Consider the following 20,507-nt stretch of genomic DNA (forward strand, 5'->3'; position numbering starts at 1 on the left):
GAAGGAGGGACGGATATGGCACAAGAAGCAGAGAGATGACGGAAGAGTTGGAGACGGGGGAGACATCGGTGTCCTCGATGATACAACTTGCTCAGCCGCATCCTCGAAGGACGCTCTGTGTGCCAGTGGATGGAATCCCGGGTTCCCTTAATTACAACGACCCTCTTCCGTCTCATTAATAAGCGACCTAAACAAACTGCCTTCATATAAATACTTGGAGATTTCTCTCTCTCTCTCTCTCTCTCTCTCTCTCTCTCCCTCCTCCCTCCCCTCTCTAGCGTGGATATAATCTGTAGTTTGACTGTCGGTCCTCACTGTCTCTCCTTTTTCGTATCCGTTCTCTTCTTTGCTCTCTTTACCCTCCTCTCCGCACTCTGTTCTTCTCTGTAATTAAATTTGCACCGAGCTTCGTGAGTTTGGCTCCTTCGTTCATTTAATCGGACACCGGGCGTTAGTATAATTAAAAGCACATCTCTTTTGGAATTCGTCTCATCTGGACTGCCTCCCCTCCCCCCCTCTCTCTCTCTCTCTCTGTCTCTCTCTCTCCGTGCCTCTTTCTTGCTCGTTCGCTCATCTCCATTTTTGCGACGGTCTTTTTCCCTCTTCCTATCCCGTCGACACAAGTGTAGAGTCTTGTTTGCTAATTACGATATACACCATTGTCTGTGTTTTCGGCACTTCTCGCGAATCAACCAAGTTCAACGCCACACGATACACGTACGATGCAAATAAATGAGCCTCTGAACGGGTCGAAAGAAGAACCTGTGCGCCGTTTCACAGGGACATCCGGCGGTGGTTCGGTGGTTCTTTGTTCGCACGCGGAGAGAAATTATTCGGACTCAAATAATTGAGAGAATATGCTGCAATTATCGCGTGTGAAAGGACCAACCGTACTCGTAAAGGTACCACCCCGGTGTCGTTAGGCGCGTCGTACGCGTCTGTGCGCCATCGTTGACGTGGGCCAAAGAGGAAACTGGATACGAGTGCGTGATGTAAAGCCTATTTTCGGGAAGCTCGTGTCATTAAGAGAAAATGGTTTTACGTTGCGCAATAGCGAGAGAAAAGAGAAACGGTAATACCGAGTTCGTGTAAACCAGTAAGAATAGTTTTCCATTTAATTCATTTATTTACCATTTTGCACACAGATATTATTTTTAGTCCGTAAATTTAACGTACGAGTGTGATCGTATAAATTAAATAAATAAAAATTCGTATTTTTTTCTATCATTTAAAAACACTATATCTTAAAATTTATTTAAGTAACGCTCTCGTTGGACTTGTAAATTTCTTTTCGATGTAAAAATTGTATCTTTACTTTACTACTACTACTACTTATCATTGTTACGGTACAATTGCAATTGCGTGAAAATTTCAACGTGGAAGGTTTCTTACTAGTCTTTGATGTTTTTTTTTATTTCCTAAATAGATACAGTAGCTCATCCAGCCAGCGAGGTGGGGATCACAATCGATTTTGCCATTATACCGGGGATTGTTTTACCTTGCGTTTTCTGCGGAATAAACACGAAATCGTAAATTTCGGATGATGGCCGGTGCCGGAGAGCTAAACGACTCCGATTATTCGTGCGGGCCCCGGCGGCGGCACGTACGCCCGACTTATCGAAGCTTCGAGATATACCTCGCGCTCGGGACACAACGTTTCCTCGATATTCGACGAATTACGATGGCGGGCCCGCATTTTTCTCGGACGTACTCGCCGTAAGACGTTCGATCGACAATTACACACGTACGACGTACGCGGCCGGGTCCGCGCCGCGTTTTATCTTGTGAAGCACGTTTAGCGCTCGAAGGCGTGACACGGATTCCTCGTCGCTGCAGAAACCGGTCTTATTCTCCGTAACTTTTTTGTCGTTGTGCGACGGACTTGTGCTTTTTGTCGTTGTGCGACGCTTCCGCGAGCCGGCATCCGATGCGAAGTTTCTGCCTTTCTCAGGCTGAACCATCGAAGTACCGAGTTGCATGCCAAGTTTGAGATTTATTTGGGGGTTTTTTTTTTACATTTTATGTTGTAATTCTTTGTAAGTAATTTATCGTTTTCTTGTTGAGTAAATCCGATATACGATTTGTCATTCTTTTTCAAGTTTTTATTTTCTTATTAGATTAGATTAGGAAGAGAATCACAAAATCAATTTGAATAAGGCTAATGTTAAATGAGTTGCTGTAATTGTTTCAGAAGAAACGATTGCACATTTTTTTCTTTCTTTAGCCATATTTGATCGACGAATAATTGATGGATCTTTTCAATTATAACTATTAGGTTTATAATAAAATTGAACTAGATAATTGAGATTTTTTTTTTTAATAAACTTTTTCATAATATGTTTAATAATATCTTTATTGTTTTTTTGATGATTTTATATGTAGTTTTGAAATTATTATTTATTGGATTATGTATAATTATATTAATTTAAAGCAAAAAATCGAATTAGACATTTCGAATTAGACAAGGTATTTTTATAGATTTTTAAAATGCCGCAAGTAAAATTTTCTAGCATGTTAGAGTATTAAAAATAATTGATAATATTTGATAACTTTTTGCGACACTTGAAGACTTTTTTATAAAGATGATTCATCCCTCGATATTCTGAAATTCTGATCAAAAGTCATGAATGCACTATTTATCTTGTAAAATGCATTTTTATCTTACTTTTTAGCTATATTATAAAGACTTTGAATCCAGATTTTTGCTATCTTTATAAAATCTTCAAATATCGCAAAAGAGTTACTTTTGCATATCAACTCGTAATTATTCTGGAATCTTAACGTGTTGGAAAAACTTGACTCGCCTTTTCAACATCCAAAAATTTACAAGAAGCACACGTTATCCAGTGGTTTGAGTCTGATTAAAGAAATATCTCCTTCAAAACGAGTGTTATATTTTTCGCGATTCTCGTTCGTTTCGGAAGAACCGTGAAGAAGTGTACGTAACAATGCAACAACAACAACAACAACAACAACGCGCGTCGCTACACGAGAGATCTTTTACACGCATTGTCACGTATGCAGGTAGACGGAGATACGAAGGCGTTGTAACGTACGGATGGCGCGGAGTGCGGGGCGGGGGGGGGGGGGGAGTTCGAAGGGTATGGAGTTTCTCAATATTTAATAGTGTCTGGGTACGAGTGCTGTCTCGACACTTCTGAAATTGCAAGGCGCGAAGGACTCGAGAGCGGCGCGGAAGTGGGAACTAGACGAAAGGAAGACACAGAGGAGAACTCGTCGTCGTTTTCTATCGCGAGATCTCCTCGGCGACGATTATAGCTCGGATCTCTGTGGCGCGTTACGAAGAATGCTTGCCGTTTCCCGTGTCGAGTTACGTGTCGTAATGACGAACCCTCTCTCGCGCACCCCAGTGCTCTTGGCATAAACAAATTGTATATTTCAAATTGTTTACGTAATGTACGATAATGTTCGATTCGAGGGATTCGCGATATACAAAAGCGATATTTCGGCGTTACGCGAGATCTCTCTTTCTCTCTCGATAAACGATATGTGTTGCTCGAAGGCTGCAAACGATTGTCAAGTCGAAGGAGCGCAAAGGAGGGGGAGGGCGGAGAGGGGGGGGGGGCGTATCGTGGTACAGATTTAAAGAGAACCCAGAGTCCCGGGTGGTCTTCGAGAGGAGGACAAGCGAAAAGCGAGTGGAGAACGAGGAAGGAGGTGCTCTCGAAGTAGTAGGAGGAGGTCTGGCGGAGTATAGTGAGATTGGAATACCTATCACGTAGAAGCTGAGAGAGAGATGGAAAGAGAGGAGAGGGGGAGGGGCGGGGAGGGAAGGGGGGATCCTGATCCGAGCCAGAAGAGACACAGCAAAGAGAGCACGAGGACCCGGTGGCCATGGTAGAGACACTTTCGTGAGATTGAGCCCGAATTCAATAGGGGATGAATAAAATATAAACCAGCCGCTCTATTGCGATCCGATGCTAAGGGCTAAGGGCGATAGCCGACCCTCGTGTAAATAAATAAAAATTATATCTATTCCCGCGAAGTGGACATGTACGGCGGCTGTGTACACAAGCCGGCTGATTCTCTCCGCGAAACTAAATGGCCGATTAAATCAATCGCTTCCATCGTTCGCAACGTGATTTTTCTATCCGGATATTTATACGATGTAGCGATTTACAAACTGCACTTTAATAGATCGTGATGAATGATATTAATCCGCTAAACCGTCATTTGGTTGACGACACTTTTATCGAGTGATCTAAAGTTCACGCGACCTTTTCGTGTCGATGATTTTTTTTTTTTGTTTTCATAATTTGTGTCTGGCGAAATCTGAACAGCAAATTTTTATGTATCACTATTGAATATTGAATATTTATTTAGCAATAAAATTATTTTATTATTTTGGCACAAGGTACACGTATAATTTTCTATTTGTCGTTTTTAAAACTAGGAAATAAAGAGACGTCGGCAGCTTTAATTTACTGCAACAGACACTACGCATATCTAAGCACACCGAATGAAGACAAATAAGTTCCCGCTCTTAAGTCTCAATCGTCGTTACCGATTACAGTCGGAAATAATTAGATCGTGATGTCAAAGAGAGCCATGCCGTTTGGATTTAATCGAATCACTCGCGAAACTTTCCCAAAGAAGTTGTGTTTCGTGCGGAAACTTCCAATGTCCTTCATTATACCCTTTGATCTCGATGCTAAGACCTCCGCTGACAAATTATGTTCTAATTAAGATGAGCTCGATGGTTTGTGGCTTGCGGAAATACTTCGACAAACTCGAAAATTGAACTAGTTGATCGCACAATTTCTACTTGCTCGTCTATAAAAACTGACTGATGCTATAAAACGTAGTATTGTATTAATAAAATCATAAATCTCGATTAGGTTTTTTGATGCTATATATTTTTTAATTAAATGTATATAATTAATTTTATTTTATATATATATATATATATATATATGTTCGAGATCATTTCATTTGATGGCTTTTTTAGAAGAGGATAATTTTTTTATAAATACAAAAATGAAAAATATTTATATTTTTTATTATATTTTTATTATATTTTTATTATATTTTTTATTATATTATTTTATTATTTTATATTTTGTATTATATTTTTGATTCTACTTGTGTGCAATTACTCTCACACAATTACTAACCTGCTTTTGACAAGCTGTCAAAACATCCTCACGCTCATAATTATTACTTTTTTTAATATGAAAACATATACACATATTCACAATAAGCAAAATTAAAAGGTCAGTCAGTATTATTTGAAAATCTTACATGTCTTTCTTAAAAATGAAATTTCTAATTTTACTAATTGCGGTTGCAATTAGTTGCAATTTGTAACTGCAATTTGTAATAGCAATTGCAATTTCTAATTTCTAATTTTACTATAATATCGAATTATAAATGTTTAATACTTATCTGTATCTATTCAACATCTGTATCTATTTAACTTTTCTGAACATTAAATAATCCTAATGATACGTAAACTAGAACAATTTTATTCAATTTTATGAAATTTTTATATGTCGGTTGTTGATTTGTCGATTTCATGGAGAAATGCTGCTTACGTTCGCAGCAACCAATCAAGCGGATTTAATTACGATGCAGAATCGTGTCGGCGAAAAATCTGCACCATCATCTTGTGTTTTAATTGTTAGAATTATTACGAATCGGCAACAATAATCGAATATAATTGTTTATTTTACATTAAGTCTATGAGAAAGTAAATGAAAAAGTGTCTGTTATTTAAATTGACTGCTGAATGTTACGAAACTGAAACGTTCCTCGGAATTAACGTAGGCTCGATGAATTCAGATCTACACGTCACGAACATATAAAAATAATTGCTATTTTTTTTTTTTTTTTTACGATAATGAGCGTAACGTACATCCCGTCGTATCCACCGCACAGTTCTACTATATAGATAATCGAACTCTTTGATATCGTCAGCATTGTTGTTATCCCATATCTATCATAGTTGCGAACATTAGTAGCCGCTGTGGGAGACCATTTGCGTCTCTCGCATCGGCAGAGAATCGATTATCGGCATATCGAAATTTTGCCGCATCCGGCAGTACTTCGGCATTAGATGGCCAGGCAGCGGCACATAGACAGCCGGAGTAAGCAGGAGCCGACGAAGGGGGAGAGGGAGAGGGGGGAGGGGGAGCAGAGCGGGGGAGAACCCGCCGGCTCGCAATATTTCGCGTTCATAGCGTTGCTAAGCCGCAACTAACCGCCTTGTTAGGAAGTTACTCCTCCTCTCGACCTCTCGCCATCCTCCCTCTCCTACCTGCTCCTTCTCTTCCGGTCCTTGTTCCCATCCCGTTCCTTCCCTCTTCTCCCTCTCTCTTTACCACAATACCGTCTGCCTCTTCTCTCACTCGGCCGACACTTGCACTTCTCTCTGTACGCCACTTCTCTTTCCTCCCTATTTCTGTTTATCGTATCGTATATGCGTTTTTTTGTTCTGCCTTTACTTTTTCTTTATCTTATTTTGCGCCTTTTTTCTACAGGATGCACGTATACAACTGCTTTCGCTCGTTGTTTCTTTCCTGTCTGCGTTTATCACAATGGGTGTCTGCGAACCAGTATATTTTCTTATGCTAATGAATATGCCCTATAATAACAATATAAGTAAATTGCATTAAAGAAGAATGCTATGTATATTATTTTTTTATTGTATATACAAGATAGCCTTTGTCTCTCTTTACTCGCGCATATGCGGATTCTTCTAGAAACGAGATAGATAAAAATACAGTTAATAAAGGTATTTCCGCGTGGTATCGCTTTTTCAGAAACGTACACACAACACACACACACACATTTTCTCTCCTTCTCCCTCGTATTTCCCGAGATGTATTCTTCTGATCTCACTTCAGACCACCATCCACCAGATACTAAATCATAACTTGAGAAATTCGCGTGCAATGCGCGGGACACCTTTAAGACCTTAGAGGAAACTTGGTGGAGGTGCTGCTGCCCCTGCAAACCTTTGATAACTAAGTACGTAACGTCTCCTCGACGGCAATCCTCGTGCTCCGGTACTTTGTGTGCGCGTGGATGTTTCATGACCCTTTCCAACGTAAACCTATTTATGTGGCGGCTTTCAGTTAAAGCCTAATTGTAGAACACCATACAAACTTTGATACGGCTTATTTAAGAAACAGATTCTCTCGTTTTTTTAGATTTAAATTTTAATAACTATCGATAGCATTTAATTGAAAAAGAACGTTTTTTCGAGATTCTTTCTTACGTATCTTCTCTTAAAAATATATATATATTTTTATGAGAATTGTAAAAAAAGTAAACGAAAATAAATAAATTCGTATGATATCTTGGATGTTTTTGTAACTTTCTATAATTGAGAATTCAACGATGCTTACTAAGAACAGGTTCTTTTTTTTAATTTTAAATACATAAATTGTGAATTATTTTGCGGAAATATTTTTACATTTAGAATGTTTCACGGAGATTCCAGGTCGTTTCTTCTCAATGATATTGCGTCTATCCCACCGACAATTTTCTTTGGTTCCATCTTCGAGAGCCAGAGGTTGCTTGAATGTAAACTAGATCGCGACTCTCCGATGCTTGGCTCTTCTCCCGGGGATGTCCTTTGATGCTCAAAGGATTCCTTTGATGTACGGCTTATATTCCTATCGGAATTAAATATGCGATTTGATGTAACTGCGTGTGCATGCGGCCAATATCCGAATTCAATTTACGACAGAGCCGATTTTTTTCCGTTTATTTATGCAATATAATGATAGTTGTATCTTCTTTTGATCTCGCGGGAAAATAGTATTAAGTAAGAAATTGAGCGACAAGACGGTGCAAACAATGCGATGATTCAATATACACTTTTATTTTTTTCTGCACAATGAATTTTATACAAAGTGATTTTTACGCGTATCTTTGTTGTATTTCGAAATTTTTCAAATCTTTGAATTTTGCAGTTTACCAAATACAAATACCGGTGTAAAAGTGGATAAAAATTAAACTTAAGCTGCATTACGAAAGGAAAGAGAAAGGAGGAGGACATCGATTGGGGGCACATCGATTAAAGTCACGTAATGTCACATTTTATCACCCGTCCGTCTCTCTCTCAATGAACTCCGTAGTGGGGCAGCCCAATCCGTGAAAAGTGAACAAAGAGCATGTCTTATTGAAAATCAAAAGCTATGGCCTCGCAGCGGGAAATGGTTAAGAGTAAATCTTGATACGTGCCGTATCCAATTTATCTGCGTGTGCCCAATGTATGACGTTATTAAATACGTGACCTTACTGGACTACGCGCTTTTATAGAGTGTTGTAGAGTCGCGTTGAAGCGCTATATAATTTTATCGCCGTCGGCCATAAGTTCCATTGAGGTCGCGATTGTCCGATTGGCAAAATGAAACGCGCGAAGAGAGCAATAAAAATTAACGTCCAAATCGCTCGACGACTGATACTGACTTGTTATTTCTTGTTTCAGGTACGTAACTGTTTCTTCATCTCGCCCCTTCCACATTAATCGAGACCAAGAGTGAGTAAACGTTCATATATAGTTGTATATATCTCGATCAAAAATTACGATTTGACATAATATTATATTTATATCATTATTGTAATTTAATAAACGTTTTTTAAAAGGATTAATATATTTATCAATGCCAACATTTCGTGAACGTTTGCAGTTCACTTCTTCAGGGCGAGAGGCAACCCGCTGCTTCTCTGCCCTTACAATTATGAGGCAACTAAAAATTTTTTATATCTTAATTTAATTTTCGAATTTACGATTTTGATTAGATTATATTGTCAAATGATGTGGTTTTATAAAAACGATTTTATACGTTTACATACGTTTCATTTTTTAATTAATTATTCGTTGCAGGTTGATGATTATATAAATCTATGACAAATCTTATTTTTTGACGACTTTTTCCACTAGCTCAGCCATATCTTTCGAGTGAGTAATCTTATTACTCATATCATATCATATGAGACTCGCGGGCGCCGCGATCGATCATTTTCAATTACAAAAATATTCGTCTACGCGGTGCCTACAACAGTATGTAAAGGTCGCGTGCATCGAAGCCACTAGACACGACGTCGCCGTGTATTTCTAAATTTGCATCTCCACCGTCGATAAGGCATGCAAGCGAAAACTGGGAGCGGATTTGCGAAACGAAATAGGATAGATTAATCGGCGACATGTCGGCGTCGCATTTTTTCACCAAGAAATCTCGAATGTGTTGTTTACCGACGACTCTCGAGCTTTTGACACCAATAAAGGCATTTATTGAGTCTCTTTAAAAGGATATCGCAGCTTATTTTGTGTACGGAAACAGATGGAAAATTTATTGAAGATGAAATCTTTTTTGAAGAGAGAGATATTTTACTGGTTAAATTCGGTACAAAATATGTGCAAAAAATGTAACTGTTAAAAAATGCTACTGGATCTAGGTACATTGATGACGTCAATATTTTACTTTTATCTTGATTTTTAATCATGATTTACTAAGTTTATTTTTCCTAAATTGTAATTTGCTAGATTGCAAATAGAAAGGGAAATTAGTCGGATTGACGACAACTGATATTGATGAATACGTTTGACATTTGCTTATCTATTATTAGTCAACGATTGCATTACTCTATTTTGCAAATCTATATAATCCTATTTATATGCATAAATTTCAAAATGACGGTGTAAATTAATTACACTTGAAACGTTAATGACAGATTTATATAAAACTAATAAGATAGATAAGCGAGCAAATTATATTTGTACAAAACTGATAAAAAGCGAATTCTGAAACAGCTCAAGTCGACAAAATTGTTTCTTATTTACAGTTATGTACAACTCAACACATATTACAAAATAATGAAAAAAAATTTTAATTATTAGAGAATATTATTATTAACTTTTTTATTGTTTATTAATATGTTATACATTGATATACAGCTTCATTTTGTTAATTTTCACTTTTATTTTTTAAGCATTTTATTTTTAAAAAGATCTGGTAACGTAATAAAACACGATCGTATCACGAAGTGACACATTCTTCAACTTGATACTTCAAATATAATAATTTTAATAAGATTTTTTTACATGCGCGTGCGCGTACGTGACATCTCTTACCTAGATTTTAATTTCGTTTAAAGCATTTAGAGTAACTAAAAACTAGTAAAACGCACATTTTGCACGGAAAAAGGGAGGGAGAGCGAGCAACTTTTCGCTCGACATGCTTCGCTACTGGTTTCGCGTAAACCCGCTGTAAACCCGATGCAATCAGCCGTTACCGTTGAAGTGTAAATCCTATCCGAGCGAGCAAAAACGCCTACCGAACACACGCTTTCGAACATTTGTATCCATAGTTTCGAGCGGAATTCCGGAGCGTGTAGAGAGAAGTTGCTACTCGCTCGCGAACTCGCTCGCTGGCTCCCGTTCCGGCGGGCGACGGGAAGAGCACCGCCGTCGTTCGTAATTCTTCCGCTCGCGCCTCGTTTGTTCCTCGAGCGGATAATTCCGCTCTTCGGCTTTAATTTTAAGCGGATACGGCTAGCAGACGCGGTAACCCGACGCAGTAAATCCGCCCGCGACAGACCGGACGGCGACGACGCGTTTGGCACACACGGTCTTTCCTGCAACGTTATCTCGGAAGCTTCTATCCTGATTGTAAGTGAACTCCCGGAATGGGGACGGGAGGAGGAGGGGGGAGGGGGGGGGGGCGGAGTGGGTGGGTTGTAACGTGGGGAGTAAATGCACGGGAGGAAGAAAGAGAGGAAAGACGGGGAAGAAGAAATGGAGAGATAGAGAGACGGAGCTGGCCGGGGACAGACCCGACCCCCGACATTTCGTTCGCTTTCGAAGACAGCGCTGCGCTTCGAGTCTAATTACTCGAGTAAAGCTCAAGTCGCGAGTACCTCGGTAAATAAACGAAGTAAACGAGCGGGCCGGACGACTGTCCGCTTTCAACGATGTGTCCGTAGCCGGCTCGTAATTGCGAGTGAAACTCGGACTAGCGTGCAAAGTGCTCCGCGCGAGGATGGAAACGGACCAGTATTTTGCAGTCTCGAAAATTCATGATTCAAATTCGGGATTCTAATCCACCGAGAAGAATACGTTGAATCTTTGGCAAAAAAATTGGTGGGATTTAGACGTTTTTTATGTTAATTTTGGATATTTTCATAAATTTGTATCTTTTAATAAGTAAAGATGACTTTTAAAAGAAAAAAATATCGCGCTCGATTATGTTTAATTTTGTTTATATAGAAAAAAAAAAACATACAAAAATCCAATCATTATTAATATCTGATCAAAAGGAATGTTTCAAAAAAAAAAAAAAAAAAAAAGAAGAAAGAAAAAAGAGGAAATGAGCGACCATAAATTTTGCCGAAAATAAATAATGCCAGGTATCGTGTACATTAATGTTAATTTGTGGAGGAATTATTTGCTATGTAAATTTTGTACACCACGGGCGAATTTATACGCTGACTTAAAGGATCTGCCGGTTTAATTCGGTGATAACTCGTACCGCATGTGTGCGACAGCGGTTTGGCGATGGGAGAGACCGCGTGCCGCGTGTGCGCGACATCGGTCATGGGTGTGTAATCGAAGGTACATTGGCCCCCCTCCCCTCCCCCCCCGCCCCTCGGAAGACGATTTCACGTATAGTTACGTGCGTTTTCAACAATGGATGTGACAGAGCTTCTGCAGTTGTTGGCGGAACTCGCAGCGAGCGCGGCGTAGACAGCGCGCGCGGTAATTCGATAGTCCACCGAATGCAAACTCGCTCTCCTCCCTCTCTCGCATGGTGCCGCGTTCATCTCGTGCAAACAAAAGAACGTCTACATGCGACGTTACACACGCCTTCGGTAAGCAAAGGACCGACTGTGCGCCGGAACCCTCGATGCACAATAAACCTCCACCCGATGGGTGGTTTAGGTCTCCGCTGCGCTCGCTCGCTCGCGTCCACGGAAGAAATTGACGTGTCACATAAATCTATACGAGATGCGTATTACGTAGATGTGCGTGAAAATTGGAGAAAATTTTTGCGATGTTGGATAAAATCGAAAGTCGGATTCTACGAAGCGAATTCTACGAAGCAATCTCGAGAGAACACTGGTTGTCGCGATCATTTTTCTTATTTTCGTATGTTTATTACATTTTTTCTTTTTAATAACTTTATTTTCTTTTATACAATACTCGAATTTCAAAATTAACATCCGTGTGGACGATAGGTTCGAATTACTCTACGAGCATTGTCGAGAGGACTCGAAGTGGAAAATTTTCCAAGCAGGTTACAATAGTTTCTTGAGAGAATTGCAGGGTTTAATGCATCGGAATTGCATTGCACACTTAGCTGAGAGTAGATGCAATTGTCTGCTCATGATAAAGTACTTGGTAAATATATCGAGGCCAGCATTTGGTCAACGCAAGTGCTGGAGAAATCGCTTTTGCAAATATGACAGCAATATCAATATCTGCTTACGACGTTGGACTACGACAATACACCGAGTTAACGTCCGCCATGCGGTACCATTATTTTATATGGATACCATGCCGGCGGCCGCCGTCTTTTTTCGCATACCGAATACGTTTATCACCTTTGTCGCTTTGTTCGCATTTCCGCGAGCAGGGTGTATCCGTCATTTACTTTTATCGTCCGGAATTTCCGGTCTATTTAAAACAAATTCCATTTCGAACAATGGGCGTCCATTAATATAAATGATCTAAAAGAATCCTTCTAGAGTCTAGACTGGACAATTTCTTGCAGATATAAAAAAAAAAATCGATATCTGTGTGATTTTTGTGATCGTCACAAAAAGGACAACAGGAAAATTTTTTAATTACGATTTTGTATCATTTAAGCCTTGTCCATTACTGCATATCCATAATTAACTGATGACCAATGTAGTGGCGATGTGGTTATCCATTTCGTAACCGCTAGAGATTATCCTGATATGATTAATGTCAGTAATTATCATGCAACTGTCTAATTTATATGAATTGGTATATCTTGTTCTCTAACACCTCCATTTCTATCTTTAAAAGGTTTTTTACGCATCGTTAAGAAATCCGACGTGGTTCGATGAACCTTGCAAATGTCACAAAATGTTAACGAGGGCCAATTTAATTCAATGTCCGTCTGTGATGGATTTTCGTATATCGCCGACATATTTTTAGACGAGATGAAAAAAAATAGGATCTCGTGGAATTGTCGGGATTTGGCGGAAGGATAGAATGGTGGGCGCAAGGCGCGATGACTCTGACAAAAGAGCCGGTGAGGGGGAGGGACCGGATGGAAACCGGGAGGAAGAGAGAAAATCGCAACGAAGCGGAGAGTAGAACCGACAGAGTTGGCCGAGCATCGGATGGCCGAAGGACTGGATTCAATTACTTGGAGAACAATACTGCTTCGCCGTCATTGTTTGCTCGAGCACTTGCTCGGGTTTTCCTGGTTTGGGACCCCGCGCGTCGTGTCCCATGTCCCGTAACACTGCGATATTTTGTTTGTTTGCCATAATACCATCGACAACAATGACGAGGACGAGGGAAAGGAAGAGAGAGAAAAGAGGACGAGAACGAGGACGATGATATTGGCGGCGAGGAACCGCTGCCCATTTCGTCGATCTTGGCATCCACGACGACGAAAGTCTTCTCGAGACTTCATTTCGCAACGTTAGAACACGTTCGAACGCGTTAAACCGATTACGTTTGGATTCCCTTGATTTTTTCCCCCAACGCTACATTTTCGAGCCGCGAATCGAATGGTGCTTTCTCTATGGACGTGCAACGCGCTGAGATTTTTGGCGGCGATGGCGAAACGTGGCTTCCGGCTTTCTGATAGTATTCCCACGTGACGCCCGGGCGCCGCTCCCTGGCGCGAAATAAAGATGGATGTATCTATTTGTCTTTCTCATCCTTCCGTCTATCTATCTATCTCTCTATTTATTTATCTATCTGTATTTATCTTCATCTATCTGTCGATCCGCGCAGGTTTATTTATCCGTGTTCGCATCTTTGGATCGACACCGGTTTGATGTTTCCTTCCGCCGATATCCTTGTCGGAATCTCGCTCCACACGTCTTGCACGCGAAAAATATCGTCGCTTTTAAATTTTTCTCTTCATTCATTCGTATCGAGCAGTTTTTTACAGAATATCACCAAATTTGTTATTATCGAACAGGTTTCCTACAGATAATAAATTTATCAATCTAATGACTCGCATTATTCAATTTGTGATCAATATTGAATTAATTTTATACGGTGCAATTGCAATCGCACTTCTCGACACGTCGATATCAGGGCCAATCTTCATTCGCTCGGTTCATCATTTGTAGGTGATACCAGATGGTCATAAGGGATTTTTATAAGTTGACGATGTCGACGTTTTTGTCCGGTCGGCTTTGTCACGACCGTTTCACTTCTATTCCCATATGTGGGACAACTCTCTCGCGTGTTCTCACATGGAATGGCGCATGCATGCGTCACATCACGTACGTACAAATAGATCATAAAAACTTTTTGTCCCAAAAACGGCCGACCGAATGTGACGAGCGACGGGTCGTTCGTTATACCCCGGACAATGAAATCCGTCGTCTACCTACGGTGGTCGTTTGTCGCGGTGATATTTGCAAGCTTCAGTGGTTATGACTCTTTATGTCTCTTTCAAAATTGATATGGGAATTATTCGATTTCAATTATCAAAAAGTTACTTAAAACGACATTTACCTCGTCAGATTAAGAGACTCAATTTTCAACATTTTTGTACGTTGCGATCCAAGGATACATTATGATTTTTAAAATCACACCCCTCTGTTTTGTTACATAAAGCAACTCGCATCGCATGTAGACAGTCAAATGGTAATTTCTTGATTTATCGACAATTTCTTGTTGAAATTTTATTAAATAATATATATTTATGCAAGGATATTCTGCGTTCTTATTTACACGCAGGATTTAGAATTTAAATGCGTAAATTTTTCGAAACTTTTGTGATTTACATTTTTCTTTGAATGAAAATTTAATTTTGATCATCGATAGATCCCTCCGATACGTTTGGCTGGCAGTTACAATTTCTTTATTCGCGACACTGCGCTATTTACTGCATTTTCGTTTATGCAGGCTTCTGCTGAAACGCGCCGCTGGACTCGTCTTCATTTCCGTGGGCGTGAGTCTGGATTTTTAATGAATTTTTAACTATTCAATTTTTGTGCCGACGAGTCCCATTTCCCTTCCGCTCTGTCGATGTAACTTTCAACAGTCGCGCCGGGTTCGAGTAGATGAAGTTGAGAAGGCAGAGTCGCAAAATGGCTGCGGAAGAGGACCGTGGTGGGTGGGACGTAAAGTGCCGGCGGGGGTGGCGAGGAAACGGGAGGGGTGCTACGTCGGAGAGTGGAATAATGAATAATTCCGAAAGAGGGATTCGTCTTGCAGCCGTGCGCACCTCGGCGATACAGAAACCGAATTCGCTAGTTGTTCCTTCGTGAAAGGAGATTCGCGTTCGCGCGGTTTCATCAATTCTCTACGTTTTTCGTTTCTCTCGTCTCTTCCTCGCTTTGCGTGACTCTGCGTTTCTTCTGGAGAAACGTGGATTACGTCACAAAGTAATAATAAATCCCGTACATCCCGTACACAAAAATGTATTACAGTTTATAACAAAACCGTGACCATTTATTTTGCAATAACATAATTAATGCGTCAATATTGTTGTGACTAATTCGGGCAAGTTTTAATAATTGCGACGTAATGATACTTATTGCTTTATTCATCGAATTTATATCTGTGTTTAATATGGTATATAGCGCTAATGAGTTTATCTTCATAATACGAATGTTGTATCGAATGCAAATTTACGGAACGATTTAAGGTAATTATGTTAAGCGTTAATTTTATATAGCGAATGTTTATAATTTTATATATACATGCAGTATTTTATGACGAATTAGCCAATGCAAATATATATATATATATATATATATATAACCCGAGGGGTGGAGAAATGAAGAGATTAAATGTAGATCCGTGAAAGAATGGTGTCACAGATCGGATAATTACGTCGATATGTACAAAATCTACGGTGATTTTATTAGCTACGTAAAAGTACGATACGTACAATCGCGGGCAGGAATAATGGCGGGACAGGGGACGTGATTGTAATTCCAGTGGCGTGTCCCTCGTAATTACGCGCGACGCGTCACGTTTCGGCACCGAATAATTCTTGCCGAGAGAGGCAAGCGAGAGAAATGGAGAGGACACCCGCAAAAATCGAGCACTCGCGGCGCGACGCGGCGAACGGATATGTATATTTCCTCCGCGAATATTCCGCGTTGCCGAACGTGCCGCGGAATCCGCGGCGACGATAGCGCGGTCGCGCCCGTTGGCAGATAAAGGGTGGCAAAAGGCAGAAATGAGAAATGCTAATGGCATTCCGTTCTCAGCGCTATCATCTTTCACGAGGGGGTCGGGTAAAAAAAAAAAAAAATAGAGACGCGACAGGGGTTGGGACACGGTGGTGGCGGGGCGAATAAACGAGCGGTGCGCGCGAGTGTTTGCACAGTCGTAGGCGCAGCGGTATTGGGATATTACTTTATGCCGGGACGTTGATATTCGTTCATTCTGAATATTTTATAAGAATCGCATCTGGAATAGAATTAAAACTTCTTGACACGTCGAAGCGCCCCCCTCCCCCTCCCCCTCCCCCTCCCCCTTTCCCTTCGCTTACCGCGTCGCTTCATTTTCTCGATCTTGGCGCTACTCGAGATGAAGTGGAATAATTTTGTTCTTTTGGCTCGTTGAAACGTTAATTGTTTTCCTTCCGGTCGATTAATTTTGTCCTACTTTTCAGCATGCTTAACGCCACCATTTTTTTGTACGTACGTGCATTATGAATACATTAGGTTAATTTTGAAATTGAACGCGTAATATTCTACAAATTTTATTTTATTGTATTTTATTTTTTTGATAAATATCGCAATTATTTATCTTTCTTTACACTTCTTTTCTTCGTTACCCTCTGTTTTTTCCTCTGCAGCTCTTCTTATTTAAAATCGTTTTTTTTTTTTGTTCAAGAATTAATTTAAATGTCAACTTGTCACACAAAATGACGGTCGTGAAATTTAGAAAGACTTTAAGAAATAGGGCGACCGTCATCGAGGCTGTCTGTTAATTACATATAGTTGGAAAGACATTAGCCGCCTTCTGCGCGAAATGCACGCACACACACACACACACACATACATACACACACTGTCGTGAGATTTCGACCGGAAGAGCGTGTATGAAGTATTAGAGAGGATGAGAGCGGCGGAAGACAATGCAGTGGATACGAACTAATTGCCGGATTCTCCTGCCGTCTAGTGGACCAGGAAGATTAACTGCACACCCATCCCTCTCACTGTCCGCCCTCACCTCTGTTTTCTCCTCTCCGACCTACTCATCCCTCTCGTTTTCCACCCTCTTTATCGCCATATGCGTCGAAAGAGAGAGAGAGAGAGAGAGAGAGAGAGAGAGAGAGCTTCAGTGCGTAATACAAATTAGTTGACGGTTACTTCTGCTTGTGCATGCCGCTAGTGCAAATATCACACAGATTAGTCATTTTAACTTTTAAATGCATTTGTTTCTCGTACATTTACGATCTGACATGTAATATTATGTTTAAGAAAGTTATAAACCCCATTTTTAGATATTAAAAGTAATTAAGAGACGATGTAAACGTAAAAGTTTAGTCTTTTATATTTCAGATATGAATCATTTTTTTCAGAAGGAGCTATCTTTCTGCAGTGTTTACTTATGTACATCCATTCTATTGTATATAATAATATATTGAGAGTTAAATTAACTTTTTATTTTGTTTTGTAATTTTCTACTTTTGAGAAAGAAATTAATTAGAAATTAATTAGAAAATTGATCAAAGAGTTTGTAACTGAAAGGGAGAGCAACAACTTTGAAATGCAACGCGGAATTTATTAACTTTATTTCAGAATACGTTTTGCTTTTCCTGAAATTTACACTTTGTAATATAATGTCGTATCATCGTTGGTTTAATATTCACGATGCCAGTTGAAAATATCTTTGCAACTGGCCGATCGAAGCTCGAATCGAATGGTAACGATTAGCTCACACGAATATGAAGGAACGAAATTGATTTGGTGTATCCTGTAAACAGGTGGTGGTACACGCGCTATGTCGCACCATTCACACCGCAAAGAGCTACCTTGTTAAATGTTGCAGGGCAGGAACAACTTACGTCCATTTAATCTTGAACGCGAATTCTGCGGTATCTCGCAAGGGGTTGTAATTCAAGGTGCCTCGTTCTCCATCTTCCTGTGGCCTTCCTGCTCCTTGCCGTCCCTTCCGTTGTCGGTGTAAAGGATAAAATGAAGCCGAAATACCACGCTTTCCTCCTCTCCTCCCCTGCCATTCTCCACCGCATCACCACTACCACCACCACCACCATCACCGGCGGTATCTGTCCTGCCACCATATCGCCTCCACCTTAACCTCGAGTGCCGCGAATTCTCCCATCCTTTATCCCTCTCTTTTCCGCCTTTCTCGCTCCCGATTGTCGGGAGAACGTGCTGCTTGCCCGTAAAGCGGCAAAGAATTCACCCGTTATTGAATCAATATTGTGCAAACCTATCAACGACCCTCACCTTCTCGTGCTCTCATCTCCGATCGCGGTACCCACCCTCTCCCTTTCTCCCCCTTTCTCTCTCTCTCTCTCTCTCTCTCTCCGCCTCCGCATTTTACCATCTACGGAGCCTGATATGCCGTCGAAGGAAAGTATTGTCTACTCCCCCACTTCCGCCCCTTTATTCCCCCTTTTCTCCCGTTATCGATCTGTGTGCAAATATTGAACCACGTCGGCATGGGCGAGAACGAAAGTGGGAAAGGCCCAACGAGACGGCGTAGGGAAAGGGGATGGAAAAGGAGCGAGCGCAGGGGGTGTCGGTATTAACCGCGAGTGGGGTAATAAGGGAGGAGAAAGGAGAGGAGTGGATAGAGAGCCTGGTCTTTCCATTGCGGATGAATTTAATAGGGTGGCGTTCGGGTGCATTCCAGTCGAGTTAACGACACGAAGATCCTTGAAGTCAATTAGAGCAAATCTTTTTGGCGTCGGAATAGTTTCCTCCTCTCGCACAGGTATCGATGACCGTGTTTGATGAAAGCGTCATCGCTTTCGGAACGTAAACAGAGCATTCGATGCGATTCGTACTTTACGGAAGAAAAACAGGCTGCTCTTCTTTTTTGCCGTTGTCCAGCTGGTACTTACGTCGGAGAATGACGTCGGATCGTTTTCCGCTGACCCGTCAACTAAACGGACGACAGTTCGTGAAATTGCGGTGATTTATCATTTTCCGCGGAACGCAAGCGTTGCCGTTCGGGACGATCGTTTTAACGAAAGCTCCCGTGAGGAGAGCTTCTTCCCTGGGTGACAAACGAATTACGAGCAAAAGTGAAATCAAGCAAGTAATCACGTTAAGATTAAATTTGATATACCAAGTAATTTTCCAAGTAAATCTATCCGATAGTATCATGAAATTATGAGATCAATATCATAAGATTGGAAGTTAATACAACTTAATTGTTTGTATAATCAATAATAATTGGACTTGTGTTTTAAATTCAATTCCATAAAGTGCATATGCGTACATTTATCTAGAATTTATATATTGTAAAAAAACACATGCATATATGCTTTACCCATACAGAAAAAAATTAGTGTTGAACTAAAACTATGTATCTCATATATAAAGGGGGTGGAACGGGAAAGTATATATTCTCATGTACAAAGAGAGGTAGAGAGAATATTATAATCTTCATATAGAAAATTTTTAATCTTGAGTGGAGCAAAAGTAATATTTATATCAATATAAATTTAATCAAATCAAGATTAAAATTTTTAAGAAGATTATAATTTTCTTGCTTACACAGGATAATATTTTTCTTGCTTTAAGACTAATTTTTTTCTGTGCGGTCTCAGATGTATAATTGTTAAATTTAAATCTTCCCTGTTTCTCGTCTAACATTGATGCTTAATATCTCATAATCAATTCTTATAATCAAATTATCAAAAAATTATTACAAAAACGTTATTTAAATACGTTATTATTGTAGATTGTAATATATAATATCAAACAGATCGAATATTTAATTGTTAAGTTTATATAGTATTTAATAATGATTTTTTTAAAGAAAATAGCAGCTTTGTTTGATTTCGAAAAACGAATTAAATAAAAGAAAAAAAAAAAAAAACCAAAAAGATTAAATAGAAAAAGGCAGAAAAACAATAGAGCGATCCTCGAATGATGCAACGTTTAGATAGTAGTTACATATTTTTTTTTATCGATTTATATAAATTCGTATAAATTGAAGAGAACGCGTGTTAAATCTTGATATCTTGATATGCGTGCAAGTTTGTGTAGTTTGTGCGACAAGATCGCGATTCTGTGACGCGTGATCGTCAGTGACGTTAGTCAACTTTCACTGTTCTTCTCTTCATTTACAGATTACCGTACGTATGCATTCTCGCGAT

The 20,507-nt window shown here is 39.9% G+C and overlaps 1 protein-coding gene across 19 annotated transcripts in view; it reads left to right on the forward strand.

Annotated features, from left to right (window-relative positions):
- Positions 1-20,507, forward strand: part of LOC148936493 (protein muscleblind-like) — a 301,423-nt gene that overhangs the window by 216,362 nt on the left and 64,554 nt on the right. Inside the window, exon 4 of one of the 19 annotated variants that reach the window (XM_089078077.1) lies at positions 8,459-11,288. The exons of the other annotated variants lie outside the window; for them this stretch is intronic. Within the exon in view, the coding sequence (XP_088934203.1) occupies positions 8,459-8,497 (39 nt within the window). The 3' untranslated portion in view covers positions 8,498-11,288. Of the gene's footprint in view, positions 1-8,458; positions 11,289-20,507 lie in introns of those variants that run through there. 19 annotated transcript variants of the gene reach the window in all.

Source organism: Pogonomyrmex barbatus, unplaced genomic scaffold (genome assembly GCF_055798465.1).
Source record: "Pogonomyrmex barbatus isolate J1 unplaced genomic scaffold, ASM5579846v1 scaffold21, whole genome shotgun sequence".
Taxonomy (NCBI): domain Eukaryota; kingdom Metazoa; phylum Arthropoda; class Insecta; order Hymenoptera; family Formicidae; genus Pogonomyrmex; species Pogonomyrmex barbatus.